The following is a 17,573-nucleotide window of genomic DNA, read 5'->3' as shown; positions in this document are numbered from 1 at the left end:
TGTACTTGCGACAGCATTACCCTATGAGGCCGAAATACATGAATCTATGTGATCTTGCTCAGATTGTTGCATTATCGTATTGAGTGTCGGTATGTACCCATACGGACGACTAGGGGCGCACCAAGACAGCGAAGGGAGTTAGGCTGGTTGCGTGTACGTGGGAATCGGCAACGGATAATATTAGGGAGGACACATTTGAAAAGTAAGAGTGGGCAGTCCATTTGCCGAGGTGGGCGCGTCTGCGGGGGAATGGGTAGGGTCACCTTCGAAGGGCGGGAGCGGGTGTATCTTCGAGAGCGCGGGCGGGTTTTCGAAGACGCACGCGGTCGGTTTCAGCGCGGCGGTCTCATGCGTGCGAACGTCTTCTGACCGGGCAATGGGAGCATCTAACTTCCTCTGGCATGGTTGATCTATTTTTCATCATTCATCAAAGTAATCCGACGAAACTTGCTCATAGTGGAGAGACGCAATGAGACACGAAGAGATATCGCCACTGGTGTCAGCACGCGCGTGGAAATTTGCGCGCGCCGGTATGGCGCCGGCCCGGGCGATCCCGAGGCTGTCTCTAATGTTCGATGACCGGTACCGAATTCCACGCGAAGCTCCGCTCGTATGCGTCGCACATCTCATTCCTGAGCCCCATCTTCTCCTACAGCTACCCATTGAAATGCGGCTGCTAGTGCACTGATGAGAGTCGGTGATTGTGGTCTGTCATCAGAGGTGTCAAGAGCGGATAATGGTTGCTGGATCTCTTCCTCGGGGAACGTTGCTCGATTGGGTGTTGGTGTCCCTGAAAATCAAGTCAAGGGTCCAAGAAGACAGAGATAAGTATGACTGACAAACCATTACGTTCCCAAAGCGAGTTCAGATCGTCATCGGTACGGCCTGCGTGGCATACTTAGGTATATCGCAGAGCAACATACACCACATGCCATACCTGGCAATTCATCAGGATCGAACACGGGGGGCTTACATGCCGCAGCCAACACTGACGAGGTATCAGTTTCCGGTTTTGCTTGTGGATCGCAGGCTTCCCACCGTCCTTAACCCTCTCGAGATTTGAACCCCTTGCCATGCCTGGAGGTGCTTCTCGTAGAGGGGCTTTTCTTGGTCGAGCAGAAGCTTGCAGATTTTCGACGTCTCATCAGCTTGAACATATATTCCTTGAATGTACTTGGGAAGCTTCTCCGTGAAGGCCTTCATCTGCTCTGCGTATACGTCGAGAATTACATCCCGTTCGGTAGTAAGGGTAGAGGGGGTCGGCAAGTCGCTCATATCAGTAGGCCCGGATCGAATGGACGGGAGATCACGTCGTCGTCAGCACGCCCACTGAGAAAGCGATGAGGCAGAGACAGTTTGAGCGGGATCCGTACTCAGAGTATATAGAAGAGAGGGTTCAGCAATGTTGAGCGACGATGCAAAGTCGTGCTTTGCTGTCCGATAGGCACATGGAAGGTTAAGCCACTTTCGCCTCACAATGGACATCCTGTGCGTGGGTCTCCTCATCGGACCGTGTGGTCAGTGCCGTCCCCTTCGACGATGAGCATCGTACACTGTCGGTTACATACACGTATCTTGAATATCCCTAGAACATCCTTGATGCTATGAATGGATCTCGCGAAGCAAATTATGAGCGCCAGGAGAATCAGAGGCCGGCACACTCCACCGCCTGTGGTTCACCTCTCATATACTCTTAGCTTGGCAGCCACCTCGCAGATAAACACGCCGTATGAACAACAATATAAAGCATATATATCTGGGCTAACGTTTGTTCGGTTGGTGAATTCTACTTAACCCCGGATTCAATTCGATCCAAACGTGGCTTGAAAGCGCAGATTTGCTTCCGTTTTGACGCTTTCGCTCTGAAGATCTGATGACTGTTCAAATTGCTTCCGAGCGGGGAAGCTTTACGTAATCAATAACGTGCTCGATTCACTGCATTTGCGGTTCAAGTTTTACGACTTCGCGGCACAATTCTCTTCGATGCCCAACGCGAAAGCTGGTGACCTGTACTCCGGAGAGATATTCTGGCGTGATCACTACGAATGGCTGAACAATCTTGGCTACAAACTTCGGGATCGTTACCGTCCGGGCTGGGTACCTTCATGGAGGGACAAGAGCAACGTGACTTGGTACGAACAGGAGGATTCATACCCGTTTTTAGTGAGGATTCGAAACCGTCGCGATTATACATTTGTTGAAGCTTGTCACTAGGATACTCGCGTGGCGGACGCTACTCGTGTCGCTGATGGAACTACCGTTGCACTCAAACTCATTTATCCCGACGACAATCCGCAGGTAGAAGATGTCATCATCAAGCTTGGTAGCGAGCCTCTGGCGTCCGACGCACGAAATCACTGCGTTCCAATCTATGAGATACTGCCCCTGCCTGACGGAAATACCGCACGGATCATAGTCATGCCCCTCCTACGCAAGTACGATAATCCACGCTGGGATACCATAGGAGAGGTTGTGAGCTGTATTCAACAGATTTTCGAGGCATGTTGAGTTGCTTCAACTGATCATCTACATGGTCTGACACCGAGCTTATCAGGGGCTTCAACTCATGCATGCTTATCGGATTGCTCATCGGTACGTCCAATGCCTCGCGTGGTTAACTCTGCGATTGATAGACTCGCCTCAGGGATTGCACCGGCAACAACATCATGTTGGATCCTAGGAACATGTACCCGAAGTCGTTCCATCCGGCTGAACCCAACAGATCGCGAGACTGGAGAGGAAATGCTCTGTCGTATACAAGGACCCAGCGTCCATCAAGTTATTATCTCATCGACTTCGGCCTTTCACAGTTGTATCCGCCCCATGGGGCAAAAGCAATACCAGTCGAGGGTGGGGACAAGAGCGTCCCTGAATTCCAGTCCAACCCCAACGGCGAGTACGATCCTTTCCCCGTGGACGTGTACTATCTCGGGAACTGGGTGAAACAATATATCATCAAGGTGAAAGCCGCCCTCTGTTCTGCACTTGTCTGCAATGGAGGTTTCTGATCCGCTTCATAGAAATTGCACGGTTTTGAGTTCCTAGAGCCTCTCATGGACGAGATGACATCGCGGGATCCTATAGAACGGCCGAACATGAACCAGGTGATGACACGACTGGCCGAGATCGTGGAATCGACAGGGTCCTGGAAGCTCCGCTCCCGAGTGGTCGCTTACAAGGAACATCCGATCATTGGCCTATATCGTGCTGTGGGCCACTGGAAACGACGCATCATCTTCATCGTCACTCGCACTCCTCCCATCCCTGTACCAACCCGCGGCCCTCCTGTATACACGGAACGCAAGCCATTGCCCGCGACTGCAAGTGGTGTGTCTACGTCGACAGAGCCAGGTTCCGTCGCGCGAAACAGCGGCGCTGCGGCAGACACATCATCTACGCCATAACCTATACCGTTATTCAACGTCTTGCTTTCGTGCTGTGCGTACTTGGGGATTTCACTGTTGGATACCATGGACTCGGATGGGCTCCTAGGATGATTAGGACATTTTATATACTATTCACATGCATCAATCGATTCACCCTATGACAAATCGAACCGTCGCGTCTTTACAGGGTATCCCTCGAATGGATGGAATTCGTTGCATATGCGCAAGCGAGTTCTCGTCCACAAATATTAAGCTTATGTTTACGAATCCCGAACGTCAGGAGTAAGAGTGTCAGCATACTCCGTACAAGGATCCATGCCACGTCCAACGTAGCTCTCCCAGTCCTGAGCGTTGTCGCTGTTCATTTCGAGAACTGGTAGGCAACGAGCATTTCTACCAAGCTTCTCTTGGCCTCGGCACTGAGATTATGTGTCGTGTAGCATTCCTTCAGCGTACCCTCGGGCACATATGGAGATACCGGGTCGAGTGGCAAGTCGCGCCCGTGCTTCATATATACGCATAACGGGAGAATATTCCGGTGGATCAGAGTTTTCCAGGCCTTCACCTCTCTCTCAAAACGCTGCACACGAGGGAATGTTCTCAGCACGAGCACACAACATAAGGGAACCTCCGAACTCAGCTTAATATTATTCATCCTCGATTGTTTGATAGCCACCGGGAGGACTTTATTGCCAGTGGTGCTGGTATGGTGTCCGTAGATAACGTGTCCCTACGACCCAGTTCCGAGGGAGATCCGTACATCGTCCACCAAGCGAACTTTGACATTCTTGGTGACATCAAATGGATCGGGTTCCATGGGCAGACGTGGCGATCAGCAGCAGGGAACGGATTGTAGTACGTCCTGTTCTCAACGACTGTGAATTCAGAACCTTCTCGCGAGTTATGTCACAGTATCACAACGTGGCAACGAGAGGCGCATGCGTTGCAGTGAGCGACAGCATTTCCGTAACAAGTTCAAACAATACCCGTGGGCACGTTGATGTTCGTAGCCCGGATCTGCCGCGAGTGTCCTGCATCGTGTGTCGGCAAAAAACAGCATGGACAGCCCAAACAGGCGGCGACAAGCACTCGATGCGTAGACGACACGAGGGCAAAGCAGCAGGGGTGCGTGAGCGTGGGACTCGGCAAACTTGAAGCAAGCGTCGTCAGTGCTCTCGAGAAGGCCGGTGTTATGCGTTGCGAACAAAGCGTTGAAAGTATCGTGTATCGTTGCAGATCGTTGCTTGTATAACGTTCAATAATGAGCGACGGTGGCACTGGCATCGATCCCTCGCATCGGACCGGATCGGACGAGATGACATCGGGCGACCAAGACCGGCAGCCAGCACGCGCACTACTTGCGTCTCCTTGTCGCGACGCTGGCATCGAGCTTGCCTTGAGGCCTACATCGCCTTTCGTCTTCCTTGGCTATAGATCTTGACGGGCGTTGTCAATGCCACATACGGAGCAACAATTGCGGTCCGCGAGGATTCGGCACATCAACATCCCCACGATGTTGCTTGTACTCTTTACGGAAATGCTGTCGTCGCTTGCTGCAAAAGGATGCCTAGCGCAGAGATGGATAGAAATACGTACCCTACCCAGTCGAATCCTAACGAACACATCGCCGTGAAGCTCTGTCTAAACACCCCTTTCGTCACCCCGTTTCGCCGCCGAGTCGCTATATTAATACGAAAGAACCGAGTCTACACTCGACCGCGCGAGTATGCTCCGCAAGGTTCGTATCTGATCGTTACTGGAAGCTTGCTAGCTAACAGTGTGCGCAGACCGACATCGTGATCGGAAGTGGTTCGTTCGGAAAAGTCAAATACGGACACTCCGGAGTCATTCCGGTGGCGATCAAGAAGTCGAGTACCTACGAAGCTGCGGTGAGTTCAAGATCGGACATCGTCGTGCCGTTCGTGGTGTTGAGAAGCATCGTAATCTGCAGCGTCACAAACGGGAGCTGGAAACTTGGTTTAAGGCGGTTCATCCCAATATCCTGCCGTTATTTGGATATCTGGAGGACGAGCAGGCTCGCGACGGCCCGATAGAAATAGTATCGCCGTGGGTGCCTGAGGGTACCCTACAAGACTGCTGCAGGACACATGTCAACCTCAGTCCAAAGACAAGGAGGAGCTTGGTACGGACACTCGTTTCTTGTAATACGTCTTGACTGAACCTGCTCAGGTTTTCGATGCTGCGTTAGGCCTTGCATACCTTCATCGGAACGATATAGCACATCTGGATGTCAAAGCGACCAACGTACGCTTCTCTCCCCGTTCTTTCAATCGGATCTGAAGCCTGATGTACCTTTCAGATTCTCGTCACTCACGTACACGTGAAGGGTTCTGTCTTCAAGCTTCGTGCGCTCCTTTGCGACTTTGGCTGCGCCAAAGGTCAACTGCAGGATCAGGACACGTCGGCGTCCGTCGTCAAGGGCTCACTTCGGTGGCAAGCATGGGAACTCTGCGCACCCAGCAAGACCGAAGAGAAGTTCCCAGGATGGAGGAAGTCAAATTCGCGGCATGAGCTTCTTGCAAAGGCGGATGTCTGGTCATGGGGAATGACAATCTTGGTGCGTTGCACCTGCTGCCTCTGTGGCCTAGCTCATTGATTGACCTGACCTACAGGAGGTGTTTTCGGGCGAACTTCCGTACAGCGGTCTACCGGACGACCGGGTCCTGCAACATCTACAGAAATCGGAGACGCCATCCTATGATCGAGACCTGATGACACGCAAGGGCATGGACGAAAGTCTGGAATCGATAATGATGAGCTGTTGGTCGGCGGATCCGCGGTTGCGACCTACGATGCATGCCATCCTTGAGGAGGCAAACATTCCACCAGCTGCTCAGTACGTTCGCATAGCGGATCAACTCTCTGATTTCATCCTCACTGATGTCCCCAGGGTAACGCAGGACGCGTCGCGGCCGCGATCACCGTCGGACCAGTTCAGCTCTCACGCGAAGAAGAGAGTATTGTTCTATGGTGAGGCGAAGTTGCGTCTGTCGCAGTCGCAAAGACCCATCACTGACGTCTCTCAAGCTAGAGCAAAACGTCCTTCATGGGCGAGTGCGGACCGTCAGCAGGATATCTTGACGGCCGAAGCGGATCAGCTGTTGGAAGTCCGCAAAGACGATATCATCGCTGTCACGCACGAAAGCCCAGATGGGTGGTTCCGGGGACAGCGGCACATCCGTGTAGGGGAAATGAGGCTTCCCTGCGAACCAGTTCGGATACGTGACCCGGAGTAGGCCATTCGCTGCCACGACGCTCTCGTGACTGATACTAAGTCATCTCCAGGCCTCCGAAGACCAAGCTACATAAGAACACGGTGCCGTTCGTCGGTCAGCGTCCTGTTGCTATGTCTGTTTTCCATTTCGCCTGCTTACGCCTATCGTATTACAGCACACTTGAAGGTTTGGTATAAGAACAGACACGACGTTGAATATCCCGCGGACACGCCACTTCTCGTAACCAGAACGCCAAAGACTGGAGACGATGTGCAACGGATGAGGGCTTGTATACTGAAGCCCGAGGCGAGCGGTTTGTTTCCCGTCCAGCATGCCAAGAAGATGTGCGTTGTATGTGTGATTCACGGAGGTCGTCTTGTTGACGTGCCAATTCTCATCCTTGTCAGCCTGGGACCACGAGACAGTTGTCGACCGAAAGGTGTTCTGTATTACAGTAAGCAGGGTATTCATTTGGTACGACACCTCGTGGTGATTATTGCTCCATCAGTGCAAGTCATTGCGGACTTCGATCGCGAGCGCGGGATGCATCCTCGACTTGCGGCTCACGAGCTACGTTTCGGACCCGGCGAGGTTATCGCCGTTACCGACGCGCCTGCCGAGGGACCGTGGATTGGTGAAATTGTCAACCCGATGGATCTTCGACCGAGGTGGTCAGGATACTTTTTATCGGACGCCGTTGAGTGTGAATGGTTGGCGAATTGACTTGCGAAGCCGTTCACGTCGTCTCGTTGTGTCCGCTTGTACTCTTAGACATTAAATAATGCATCGCGGCCTGTTTCATACTCGGTATATATTATAATCTATAATCTAATATCTTATCCTGTTCGCATGGTTTAAACGGGCCACGCACTCGACCCCTCCGTAATTAGGAGGCAAGGACACCCCCAAGAGAGATTGCAGCATATGCATGCGGAAACGATTTGTTGACGAACAATGCTCTATCATCGCTAACAGACACGCAATCGCGGCTTTACATCAAGTTGCTCTCGTCCGGCGCCGCAGCATCCTTGAAGGATCCATAAACATCGTACAACTCTCGGAATTACGACGAGCACATTATCATTTCCACGGTTGGGTATCAGACGATAGCATCTCAGCGAGCGATATCCAAAGAGAAAGCACGACAGCAATTGAAGGAGTGAGCTAAAGCAGAAACATGGACTACGTAGCATCAGGCGGGGGCGCGTTGCCCTCCGAATCCGCCCCGGAGTCGGCCGGTATAGATGGTTTTCTCGTGCTTGATGAGCTCGACGGGATTGGTCTGCGTTGTACATAAGTTGGGGGGGCCGGTGCCGGAGTAGGAATGGCCGGGGTGCGGGTCACAATGAAAACCACGCGCCGTTTCCAATGTCCGATGGCGCGATATAACCCAACAATGGGACGTTCGCCACGAGCGACGACGCGCGAGCGGAGTGTCCACGAGCTTGTCGATTTCACAATCTCGTCTAACCGACCCATGACATGATCCATGGTCGGTCGTTTGCTCGGATCGACGACCGTCATCTCATCCATGAGACCGGACAAAAATTCGAACCCGTGGTACTTCTGGAGACGAGGTATCAGGAACGCCGCGTACGTAGTCCCGGAGAATTCGAATGCCCACTTTTATGATGTATTCACGAACCCAGTTGCCAACGTAGTACACGTCCACGGGGAATGGATCATATTCGCTGTCTGGGTGGGCCAGTAACTCGGGGACAGTCTTATCCCCTCCCAATGAAGGGATAGCGGTCGCGGAGCCCTCCGGAGGATACAGCTGCGATAGGCCAAAGTCTATGAGATAATATCTTGACGGACGCTGAGTTCTCGTGTAAAATTTAGCGTCTCCGTTCCAGTCTCTTGCTCTGCGCGGCCTGGACGGATGGAACCCATCGGGATACATGTCCCTAGGATCCAGCATGATATTGCCCACAGTGCAATCACTATGAGAACGAAATCAAGGGTGAACCCGGAGAATATTCGATCGGGACCCACCGATGAGCAATGCGATTGGCGTGCATGAACTGTAATCCCTTTATGAAAGATGGTTCGACATCAAGTTCAGCCGTAATTCTTCAAATCAGCTGATCCTTACCTCAAATACCTGATGAATACAGCTAACGACCTCGCCCATAGTGTCCCATTCGGGATCTGCGTATTTCCGTAGCAAGGGCATGACTATGAGCTTGTAGTCCTCATCCGGAACAGAGAGTATCTCGTAGATGGGAACGCAATGATTATGAGAGTCAGATGCCAGAGGTTCGCTCCCGAGACTGATGATGATGCCCTCTTCCTGTGGGTTCTTGTCAGGATATATCCTTTTGAGAGCAACCGGCGTGTTGTCAGACACACGAACGGCGTCCGCGACGCGACTGTCCTAAAGAGGTGATGCAGTAGACTGTCATAAAAGTAATATCCAATATTCCCAACCTGAAATGGGTGAGCATCTTCCTGCTCCCAAGATACCACATCATCGCCCTTGCCCCTCCACGAAGGTACCCAGTCTGGTTTGTAGCGATCCCGGAGCCTGTAGCCACAGCTAAGCAGCCATTCGTATTTGGCAGCCCATCGAACTTCCGCAGGATATAGCTGACCAGCTTCGACGTCGATTTCGGGTTGCATTTGGTGGAGGGGACCAGAGCGGGTACAACAATCGCGTTGCAGAGATTCTAATTGTTCCGAACCAAGTGGCACCCGAACGTTACGTAATAAGGCAAAGCCTGGAAGCAAACCTTGCGTGACTGCGTGACACTCTCTGGGAATAACTAAGCGCTTTGCACGACGTTCTTAAATCCGTCTAACTTACCAGCTGGCGTATCTTCAACTAGTATGTGTCGAGCATTCAATAGTATGGAAACTCATTATATTTTTCCTTTCGCCTGATACTTGAATTGACGGACGCTCCCCAAAAAAGCCCGGTAACGAACCCAATGAACCAGCACAATGTGGAAAAGGCACGAAAGAGTTTGACAGCCATACATACTTATCACACCAGGTAAGTAAGGATCACGTAACTCATTTCATTGCGGACAGCATTGATTGCGTTTTGTTACCCCATGTTGCGACATTGTCACCGTGCTTCTTCTATACACGGAGGAAATTATACACAATGCCCTAACCTGTTTGGTGTATAAACGCTAGGGCCCTGCGTGGGAGAAGCTCATATCCACATTCCGCCCTCTCTCTGCCATGTCCGGCACGCCCGTGTCCCCTCCTCCAAGGACGTCGGATGCCATTCTCGATGTCTACGCGGACCAGATCAAAGCCATCAAGAAACGAGCGCCCAAGGCCGTCGAAGGTCTGTATATCCAGGCGGAGCAGACCGCAAATACCGCCATAGAACTTTTCATGCAAGATCTCCCTCTGTACAAAGAATACCTCCCGTCTGATACCCTGGGCGAGCTCGAGGAACAGCGGCTTCAGTATGTCCACCAGCAATCATCTCCTAACGGCGACTGAACCATTACTAGACTGAACTACCAGAAATCTGTCCTCGAACGGGCCTTGAAGCGTTCACGCAAATCTCGCTGGACGCCGTTGTTGTTTGTTACTAGACGCATTCGCACCGAGGCAGAGCTGTATCAGGATCTCGCTGAATCGTTTCAGTTCAAGTTGAAGGTAATCAATCGGCGTGAACACGAGATCGATGCTGATCAGGTCAGTAGACTGCGTCACAAGATGCGAGAATCAAGCGCATAGCCGAAGTGGTTACCATAGTCCATCCAGACGGTTCGTCTAGCTATCTCAATATCGCATTGTTTTGTGCTGATGCCCCACAGACATGGACCGTCGCAATGCTGTCACCGAGTTCCACGAAAGTAGGGACGAAGGCGAGGCATTGGGAAGCTCGAATAGGCCAACGATGGATCGTAATTCGTCAGAAGGGGACACACCGACGAGATTCGGCCTTATCGCGCCATGGGACGAAGAGCAACAGACTTTCGTCAATTCCTCCGGACAGGACGTCACCAACAATCAAGTTGCACAAGGGGACAGAATTGGTTAGTCGAGTCGTCGCGATGCGAAGTCATCCGCCTGCGCTGAGGTTTTACAAGCTCTGCTTCAGGCATACGTCGAGAACTTGTCGTCAGAGGAACCGGATACGGACTCAGGCATGTCATGTGTTTGCACTCTGTTGAATGATCGTCCCATATTCTGGTGCAGTGATGATCCATGACAGCACCTCGACATTTGGAGATGGGCTTAGCGTTCTTCAAGGCGAGTCCGCGGCGTTCACCTAGGACTGCTTTAGACCGTGACTTACGATTCTTTACTAGCATCACCGTCTCCTCGTAGGACGGAATTTGATCACGAACAAATCGAGAATCAGAGTCATGATTCTGCGCCCGACACGACTCAGGCTGGGAGCCTGGGTCTATTATCTTCGGTGATGACCTTACTGAAAGGGGCTATCGTAAGCAGCGGAAGCAAAACATAACAGGGGTTGTAGGACACGTAATAGTCGAGTTGGTGTAGCAATATGATAGCGGCGACATTTTCGAACAACCTCGATAGATGGGATGGCGCTTTGGAAGTCAAAATCGGGTACGGTTTTTCGTTCCCACGCCTCCAGCACTTTGCTTTGTGCCATACTCGTCAACGAACGTTTCACGCCCTCGTGTCCACAAGGTTACATACAGATACACAATGCAGACAATGCAAGACTACGACGCTCTGGATGGACCGACGGTGTCCGCTTGCGGAAATGCTGTCGCGATTACAATGGGCCTGGAATCTGGTTGCCAAGGTTCCAGTGCTTCGTGTCCGACAGGGCAATGATCTCCGCGAGGCTGCATTGTAGAGCCATGGTACACTGGTCCTGGAGCAGATGTTGAAATAGCGTAACTGACTCGCGACAAGAACCTGAACTCACCGTCGTGAACGGTAAACGCTCTCTCCGCTCCTGCTCCTCACCGCATCTGCCCGTACGATGAACATCACCGAGAAGGTTGTGGTTCGGCTAGTCGATAAAACACATATCATCCTTGGCTCTGGTTTATATGGACAAGTTGTCTACGGACATTAGAGGACAGACGTCGTTATGCCGGTGGCCATCAAGCGGTCAAAGAGACACGAAACAGAGGCGAGTTCGAAGTTTTCACCCTGTCATTGGGTACCGCTAACGAATTCAACGTACAGCGATTTGAGCGTGAGGTGAAATCGTGGGCAAATTTAATCCACCCGAACATCTTGCCTTTGTGCGGATACCGGAAGGAAAAACCCGACGCGGCGCCCGAGCTGGTTTCACCGTATGTTCCCGAAGGCACGCTGAAGGACTGCTACATGACGCATAATCTAAGTACCGAAACCAAGAGAAATCTGGTATGAACGTCTCCACCTTGGCATTCTTGATTGTTAATTGCAACTGCCGCCAGGTGTTCGATGCTGCACTTGGCCTGGCGTATCTCCATGAGCACAACTTGGTCCACCTCGATATCAAAGCCTCCAACGTGTGTCATACTACCCGGTCATTATCTCGACGCTTGGCTCTGAACTTGCCCTCGCAGATCCTTGTCACTCACGTACATACGAAGGGGTCCTCATTCAAACTCCGCGCTCTCCTCTGTGACTTTGGGTACACCAAAGAGTTCCTCGAGAACAACTACAACAGTTCGTCAATCGGGAGGGGCTCGATGCCCTGGCAGGCATGGGAGGTCGTCTCACCCAGCGCAGTTGCGAACATGTTCAAGGATTGGGAGAAGAAGCACAAAAGGGAGCAGCTCCACAAAGCCGATGTTTGGTCATGGGGTATGACCGTCCTGGTACGATACAAATATGCTTTCTTCGGAAACCGGTTGATTGAGCCACAGAGTATAGGAGGTGTATTCGGAGAAGCAACCGTATCACTATTTGCCGGAAGACGAGATCGTGGCTCAGCTCTCGAATGGCAAGAGACCATCTTACGACGCTGCTCAAGTGATGAATAACGGGATGGATTCGAGGCTCATGAGCGTGATGCAGAGATCCTGGGAGCTGAATCCCTTAAAACGGATATCGATGAAGACTGTCCTCGACGATGGGAGGGCCAATCCAGCTGCTCGGTAAGCCTGCTGAAGTGCGTCGGAGCATGCGCATTCTCACCGTGCCTCAGGGTATCGCAAGATCTGTCTCGACCGCGTACCCCGTCGGATCAGGTTGACAGCAAAGGCAACAGGATATTGTTCTATGGTCAGACGTCTCATCTGTCCTGCTCAAGCTTACAGCTGACACTTCCCAAGCTCGCGCACGATACCCCGCGTGGGCCAGCGCGGACCGTGAGCAGGATATCCTGGCATTCGAGGCAAACCAGGTGTTACAACTGAAAAGCGAAGATATCGTCGCTGTAAAGCACGAGTCTCCTGACGGGTGGTTCCGAGGACAACGCTTCACACGCATTAGAGACAAAAAACCTATCTTTCTCCCCGAGGTGCTACGCGATTCAGAGTAGTGCTCTTCAATTGCTTAATGTTTCCTCTCACTGATACCAAGGCATCAATACTAGGCCGCCGACCACGAAGTTGCACAAGGACAAGTTTCCGTTCATCTGTAGGTGTTCCTCCTCGAATGTTGGGCCCAACGTCACCGCCTACTAACCAAAAACCCAATCCATCCTAGCGCATCTGAAGGTGTCGTACAAGAACAGCTACGGAGAACACTATGAACCAGGAACAACGGTCCAAGTGTCAGGTGCTCCAAGCAACCAGCTTAAAGATGGTAAAATTGGACAGAAGATGCCCGGTTGGGTACTCAAGGCCGGAGAAAGCGGGATTTTCCCCGTTCAGCACGCGAGGAAAATGTACGACCGTTCCTCTCTTGTCGTAACGTAGACAGCCATGCTGACATGTTTCCGGTATGCCTTCGTTAGCCTAGGTCCGAAAGCAACCGATCTGCCCCACGGAGTGCTATACTACAGTGAGTGGAATTATTTTTGGCCATGGCCTCCGCGGTGATCTCGCATGATTAGTGCGCGTATGGAAGGACTACGATGGCAAGAAAATGTACACGCGTGACGAGACATTATTTCTCCAATTTGAGGCTGGCGACGTGATCGCGGTCACCGACGCTCCTGCAAATCACCCATGGACAGGCGAGATCATCCCCTCCAGCGACTCGGGTGCGCGGCGGTCAGGCTTGTTTTTGGTGGAAGCGGTGGAGGTTGAGTATCTGGCAAACTGAACGCATGCAGATGACGCCTACACCTTCGATTTTCGATCCTTCTTTTCCATCTTCGGCTAATTCTGCAGCACTGGATCGGACCATGGTACGGACATGCAATGTAGCATAAGGTAGTGTATAATTCCACATATACATTCTCGTTGTCAAGTATAGAAAGTATAGATGCCAATCGAGAGCGGGCTTGATCGACATGGAGTGCATCCTCGTGCTTGACTAGCTCAACCGCGATGGTCTGCGCTGCACATATCAGCGAGGCGTCAGCAGCGGAATAGGGTGACGATGAGATACACGCGCTGTGTCCATGCCCTATAGCATGATCAGCCGAAGACGGGATGTTTCTCACAATCTTGTTGATGCTTTCCATAACTTGATCCATGGTCGGTCGTAGATTTAATCTATTAGGAACCGTCACAGCGTCCATCAGTCCTAACAGGAACTCATAGCCGTTTTCATGACCGTGTGGGCTCGAGCGTAAAGCTGCATTGTGTGCCTACGGGCCACGCTATCCTCTGCATCACCTCTACATCATCGTGCTTTGCTCTCACGAGCACCTCGAAGACTCACGCGGCCCCGACTCCTGCCTTTATAAGATGGACTTTCATGATACTATCTCAACGTACAACGTTGTTACACCGGCTGCACGATATCTATGGACCGGTGCCCCGACGAGGTCCTGCTCATCATCTTCACCCGCGCATGTATGGACGGAGGCACGACCGGTCGCGCACTTTCGCTAGTCTCCAACCGCATACATCGCGTCTCCGCAACCGTCAAGTATCAGTCTCTCGTCGTCAACGGGCATTCTCAAATCAGCGCGCTCGCTGCTCGCTTCGCCGATCTCCGCCATGATGGCTCGGGTGAACATCCTGGGAAGGGGTACAAACAACAGGCCTCCGGAATGCCAAGGGTGGGGCATTTGCTAGTATCGATACTCTCGCTACCGTCAGAAGCTCAGAGCAAAGCAGCACCTCAGTTTACTGAAGACAAGAAAGCTGCCTTCTTCTCCCTCCTCGAGCTCGTCAGCCCTACCCTCCTCACCCTCTTCACCGACTCCTGGCCCGCCGGCGCCTCGCCGTCGCTCACTTTCCCGCGCCTCGCCGCTTTCTCCCTCCCGGATGTGAGGTTCCTGCGTCAACTTTCGTTCTCCTTCCCCTCGCTCACCCACCTCCACCTCACCACCTGCTCTGGGGTCTGGACTGCCGACTCACAGACCGCGGGCTCTGGGCTCGGGCTCTGGGGCGAGCTCGCGGCCTCCCCTTTGCACGACACGCTATCTCACCTTCGCCTCTCCGGCGTTCAGTTGGGCAACGCGCACGAGTACCTCCGCCTCCACCTCGACTTGCCGGGGGAGGACAAAGGACCGATTGAACCGTACCATATCGGCGGCGTTCGCCTGATAGGAGGGCTCACTTACTATTTCCCGCCGGGAGGGAGCGACGAGCGACAGGCGAGGGAGACGGCGGTGAAACTGCCGATGTTGAAGAACGTGTGGATCGAGACCAGGGCTTTCGGGTTTGTGGGGAGGCGCCTCCCCCAGGATGGCCTGTATCGCGCGACGGTAAGCGGGCTTCGAGCTGTCGCGCGGCGGTCGCGGATGCGTGAGAATGCGGGCGACAAAGGGGGCAGACTGGTGCTGCTCCGCACGAGGAAGGACGAATACGGTTTTGAGCAGCTGTTGGAGGACTGGAAGAGCTACGTCGAAGGCGGCACTGGTCCTTGGACTGAGGACTCGGGCGCTTGGGATCCGGACGTCTGAAGCCGACGATCCCCTTGATTGATGCCATCCGACGTGCAACTGGTGAAAGAATTGTTGCCTACGGACGAGACTCCTGCCGGTGCAGACGATGACGAGATGTACTCAGGCTCGGACAAGGAATCCTCTGACAGCTTTTACGCCTGAAATAATTGGGGCAACATTGATTACTGGGATGACCAGTAACGAGCGAGACGAGGGTATAACGTTGCCGGGCGAGGTTGAAGTCAAGCCGTTGGACGGCTGCCTTTCTAGCGTAGAAATCGTGGTAGGGCCAAAACCGAACCCATGACGTACACATACGAGCACTATATGTATGCCTAGATGCCGAATACGATACAGCTTGCGATCCTCGTCAGGTTCGTCCATGGAGCAACAATCAGACTACCCATTGTATACGCGTTTATCAACACTCAGAGCGACGTGCATCCTTGTTTCGAGGCTAGCCGCAAGCCCGGCTGAGCTCAGTGCACGACGCACGGATCGTACACATCTAGGGGGGAGGCACGTCGGATGCCTGTACTTATTTTTCCCGGCGAAGCGCATCCCGAGATTCTACTAACAGAGGTCCCAAAAACCGCCCCAAAGTCCCATGAACCCGTCCTTCAGTCGAAGGTCACCACGTATGATGTCCTGGCTCTGCACGAGCCTGAGCTCCCGCCCGCGCATCCTGGTCACGCGGCGGTTGGGGTCGGCCTGGTCCTTCTCGTCGTCGGTCATGATCCGTTCGTCTTCGGGGAGGGAGAGAAAGTGGTCCTGCGTGCGCGAGAGGACGGCGTGGGTCTTGGCGAGCGCGAGCGCGACGGCGCGCGAGAGCGGTGTCGTGGCGGGTGAGGCGGTGGAGGCGGAAGTTGGAGAGGTGAAGTGCGCGAGCACGAGGGCGGAGAAGAGGTCGCCGACGCCGGAGAAGTAGCCGGGGATCAGCGGGACGCAGTGCGCGTGCACGACCGATGGGTGGGCGGAGTTGGAGTTGGTGGGCTGGGCGGAGGAAGAAATGCAGAGGAGGTATTCGTCGTCGAGGTGGTCTGGAGGACGGACGGCGGGAGATAGTATGTCCAGGAGCCAGCCTTTGAGCGGGATGGAGCTCATGACGGCGTGAGGGACTCCGTAGGTTTCGTGAAGGACGCGGAAGGCTTCTTTTAGGGAAGCGGGGTCTTTGATCTCCACCTCCGTCAGCGTCCTGGAGGCAAGAGAGATATGTCAGTCGGCGGATCCGGAGTGTAGGCGGACAGAAAGGGCACTGACTCCACTTCGAACCAGTTGGGGGTGATGATAGTGGACAAGGGGAGCATGGAGCGGTAGATGGGGATGACATCTGGCGCGACGTAGAGCTTGCCAGCATCTCCTAGGACAGCTATTCTCCGAAGGTGATGAACGGCTGTGAATGAATGATTCGTTCGTGCTTACGATCCAAAAGGTATATCAGGTCTGGGTTCTCCTTGCGCAACCTCTCAGCTAGCTCAGCGACGGCGGACACGGCTTCGCCTCCGGGTATATATCCTGAAAGCCGAGTGAGTACACCATACGCGCGGGACAACGTATAAACTCGCCGGTCAGCAGTCGCGAAGGTCGGAGAAGTCCGTTCTGGGACATGATATCGAAAATCGTCTTCAGTTCCGCAGCATTCGTTCGGGACCCACCGAAGCGTCCGTAGCCTATGCATGTAACGTCAGGCGTCTTCCTTCTGACTGAATGAGATGGTGACGCACCTGAGTGGTTAGAAAAGTTGACGGTGTTCACCACCTTGAATCTTCATCAACAGCATATCGGGCGAAGGCCAAGAATGGGGTTCCTACATCGACGTCGTAGCCCAGACATTGCAGGGGAAACACCGCAGCCTTGCCGCCGACGTAGCCAAAGGCGACATGTGATTGTATGCTGAGAACGCGGTCACTCGCCATCTTGACCCGCAAAGGATAATGCGAGATGAGAGCAAGACCAAAGAAAATGGCGAGTCATGGATTATTTCCAGGATCCTTATCTAAGCTGCTCCTGTCGAGTTCCCGATGGCAGGATATGGCGAATAATCGGGCAATAGCAGAC

The 17,573-nt window shown here is 53.1% G+C and overlaps 7 protein-coding genes across 7 annotated transcripts; 5 read left to right on the top strand and 2 right to left on the bottom strand.

Annotated features, from left to right (window-relative positions):
* Positions 1 to 1,983: 1,983 nt before the first annotated feature.
* Positions 1,984 to 3,404, top strand: PUNSTDRAFT_72931 (uncharacterized protein; the record flags this gene model as incomplete). Its single annotated transcript, XM_007386649.1, has 5 exons — positions 1,984 to 2,163; positions 2,215 to 2,503; positions 2,547 to 2,592; positions 2,645 to 2,987; positions 3,021 to 3,404. The coding sequence occupies 5 exons, from the start codon at positions 1,984 to 1,986 to the stop codon at positions 3,402 to 3,404; spliced, it is 1,242 nt and encodes a 413-aa protein (XP_007386711.1).
* A 1,616-nt stretch (positions 3,405 to 5,020) lies between these two features.
* PUNSTDRAFT_145537 (kinase-like protein) lies at positions 5,021 to 7,429 on the top strand. Its single transcript, XM_007386648.1, has 12 exons — positions 5,021 to 5,124; positions 5,174 to 5,275; positions 5,338 to 5,529; positions 5,577 to 5,651; positions 5,707 to 5,964; positions 6,020 to 6,243; positions 6,298 to 6,377; positions 6,435 to 6,639; positions 6,693 to 6,736; positions 6,798 to 6,966; positions 7,030 to 7,076; positions 7,131 to 7,429. Exons 1-12 carry the CDS (start codon positions 5,113 to 5,115, stop codon positions 7,343 to 7,345), a joined length of 1,623 nt encoding a protein of 540 aa, XP_007386710.1. The 5' UTR covers positions 5,021 to 5,112; the 3' UTR covers positions 7,346 to 7,429.
* Positions 7,430 to 7,680: 251 nt separating this feature from the next.
* Positions 7,681 to 9,306, bottom strand: PUNSTDRAFT_106461 (kinase-like protein). The gene is made up of 5 exons (XM_007386647.1): positions 9,053 to 9,306; positions 8,718 to 8,999; positions 8,618 to 8,655; positions 8,220 to 8,565; positions 7,681 to 8,188 (listed from the first exon to the last, which is right to left on the bottom strand). Exons 1-5 carry the CDS (start codon positions 9,242 to 9,244, stop codon positions 7,805 to 7,807), a joined length of 1,242 nt encoding a protein of 413 aa, XP_007386709.1. The 5' UTR covers positions 9,245 to 9,306; the 3' UTR covers positions 7,681 to 7,804.
* Positions 9,307 to 9,811: 505 nt separating this feature from the next.
* PUNSTDRAFT_127598 (uncharacterized protein) lies at positions 9,812 to 11,126 on the top strand (the record flags this gene model as incomplete). Its single annotated transcript, XM_007386646.1, has 7 exons — positions 9,812 to 10,044; positions 10,093 to 10,240; positions 10,288 to 10,351; positions 10,402 to 10,623; positions 10,678 to 10,734; positions 10,787 to 10,840; positions 10,900 to 11,126. 7 exons carry the CDS (start codon positions 9,812 to 9,814, stop codon positions 11,058 to 11,060), a joined length of 939 nt encoding a protein of 312 aa, XP_007386708.1. The 3' UTR covers positions 11,061 to 11,126.
* Positions 11,127 to 11,663: 537 nt separating this feature from the next.
* On the top strand, positions 11,664 to 13,779 carry PUNSTDRAFT_127597 (kinase-like protein; the record flags this gene model as incomplete). Its single annotated transcript, XM_007386645.1, has 9 exons — positions 11,664 to 11,735; positions 11,762 to 11,944; positions 11,998 to 12,072; positions 12,130 to 12,384; positions 12,440 to 12,663; positions 13,104 to 13,147; positions 13,217 to 13,397; positions 13,467 to 13,513; positions 13,566 to 13,779. The coding sequence occupies 9 exons, from the start codon at positions 11,664 to 11,666 to the stop codon at positions 13,775 to 13,777; spliced, it is 1,293 nt and encodes a 430-aa protein (XP_007386707.1).
* A 647-nt stretch (positions 13,780 to 14,426) lies between these two features.
* PUNSTDRAFT_46452 (uncharacterized protein) lies at positions 14,427 to 15,533 on the top strand (the record flags this gene model as incomplete). The annotated part of the gene is made up of 1 exon (XM_007386644.1): positions 14,427 to 15,533. One exon carries the CDS (start codon positions 14,427 to 14,429, stop codon positions 15,531 to 15,533), a length of 1,107 nt encoding a protein of 368 aa, XP_007386706.1.
* A 555-nt stretch (positions 15,534 to 16,088) lies between these two features.
* Positions 16,089 to 17,461, bottom strand: PUNSTDRAFT_122082 (Ribokinase-like protein; the record flags this gene model as incomplete). Its single annotated transcript, XM_007386643.1, has 6 exons — positions 17,327 to 17,461; positions 17,240 to 17,273; positions 17,081 to 17,185; positions 16,938 to 17,030; positions 16,776 to 16,884; positions 16,089 to 16,710 (listed from the first exon to the last, which is right to left on the bottom strand). Exons 1-6 carry the CDS (start codon positions 17,429 to 17,431, stop codon positions 16,089 to 16,091), a joined length of 1,068 nt encoding a protein of 355 aa, XP_007386705.1. The 5' UTR covers positions 17,432 to 17,461.
* Between the last annotated feature and the right edge of the window lie 112 nt (positions 17,462 to 17,573).

The sequence above is a fragment of the Punctularia strigosozonata genome (assembly GCF_000264995.1).
Source record: "Punctularia strigosozonata HHB-11173 SS5 unplaced genomic scaffold PUNSTscaffold_11, whole genome shotgun sequence".
Taxonomy (NCBI): Eukaryota; Fungi; Basidiomycota; class Agaricomycetes; order Corticiales; family Punctulariaceae; genus Punctularia; species Punctularia strigosozonata.
The sequence above is the reverse complement of the archived record's forward strand: the minus strand, read 5'-3'. Positions and strand labels throughout refer to the sequence as shown.

Bases quoted from the DNA above. Each gene is read 5' to 3' on its own strand.
- PUNSTDRAFT_145537 (XM_007386648.1), top strand. The intron at 6,244-6,297 runs GTACGTTCGCAT...TGATGTCCCCAG, and splicing joins AACATTCCACCAGCTGCTCA to GGTAACGCAGGACGCGTCGC. The intron at 6,737-6,797 runs GTCAGCGTCCTG...ATCGTATTACAG, and splicing joins GAACACGGTGCCGTTCGTCG to CACACTTGAAGGTTTGGTAT.
- PUNSTDRAFT_106461 (XM_007386647.1), bottom strand. From the start codon at position 9,244: ATGCAACCCGAAATCGACGTCGAAGCTGGTCAGCTATATCCTGCGGAA. The intron at 8,566-8,617 runs GTGGGTCCCGAT...TCGTTCTCATAG, and splicing joins GCCAATCGCATTGCTCATCG to TGATTGCACTGTGGGCAATA. The intron at 8,189-8,219 runs GTACGCGGCGTT...CCTCGTCTCCAG, and splicing joins TTCGAATTCTCCGGGACTAC to AAGTACCACGGGTTCGAATT.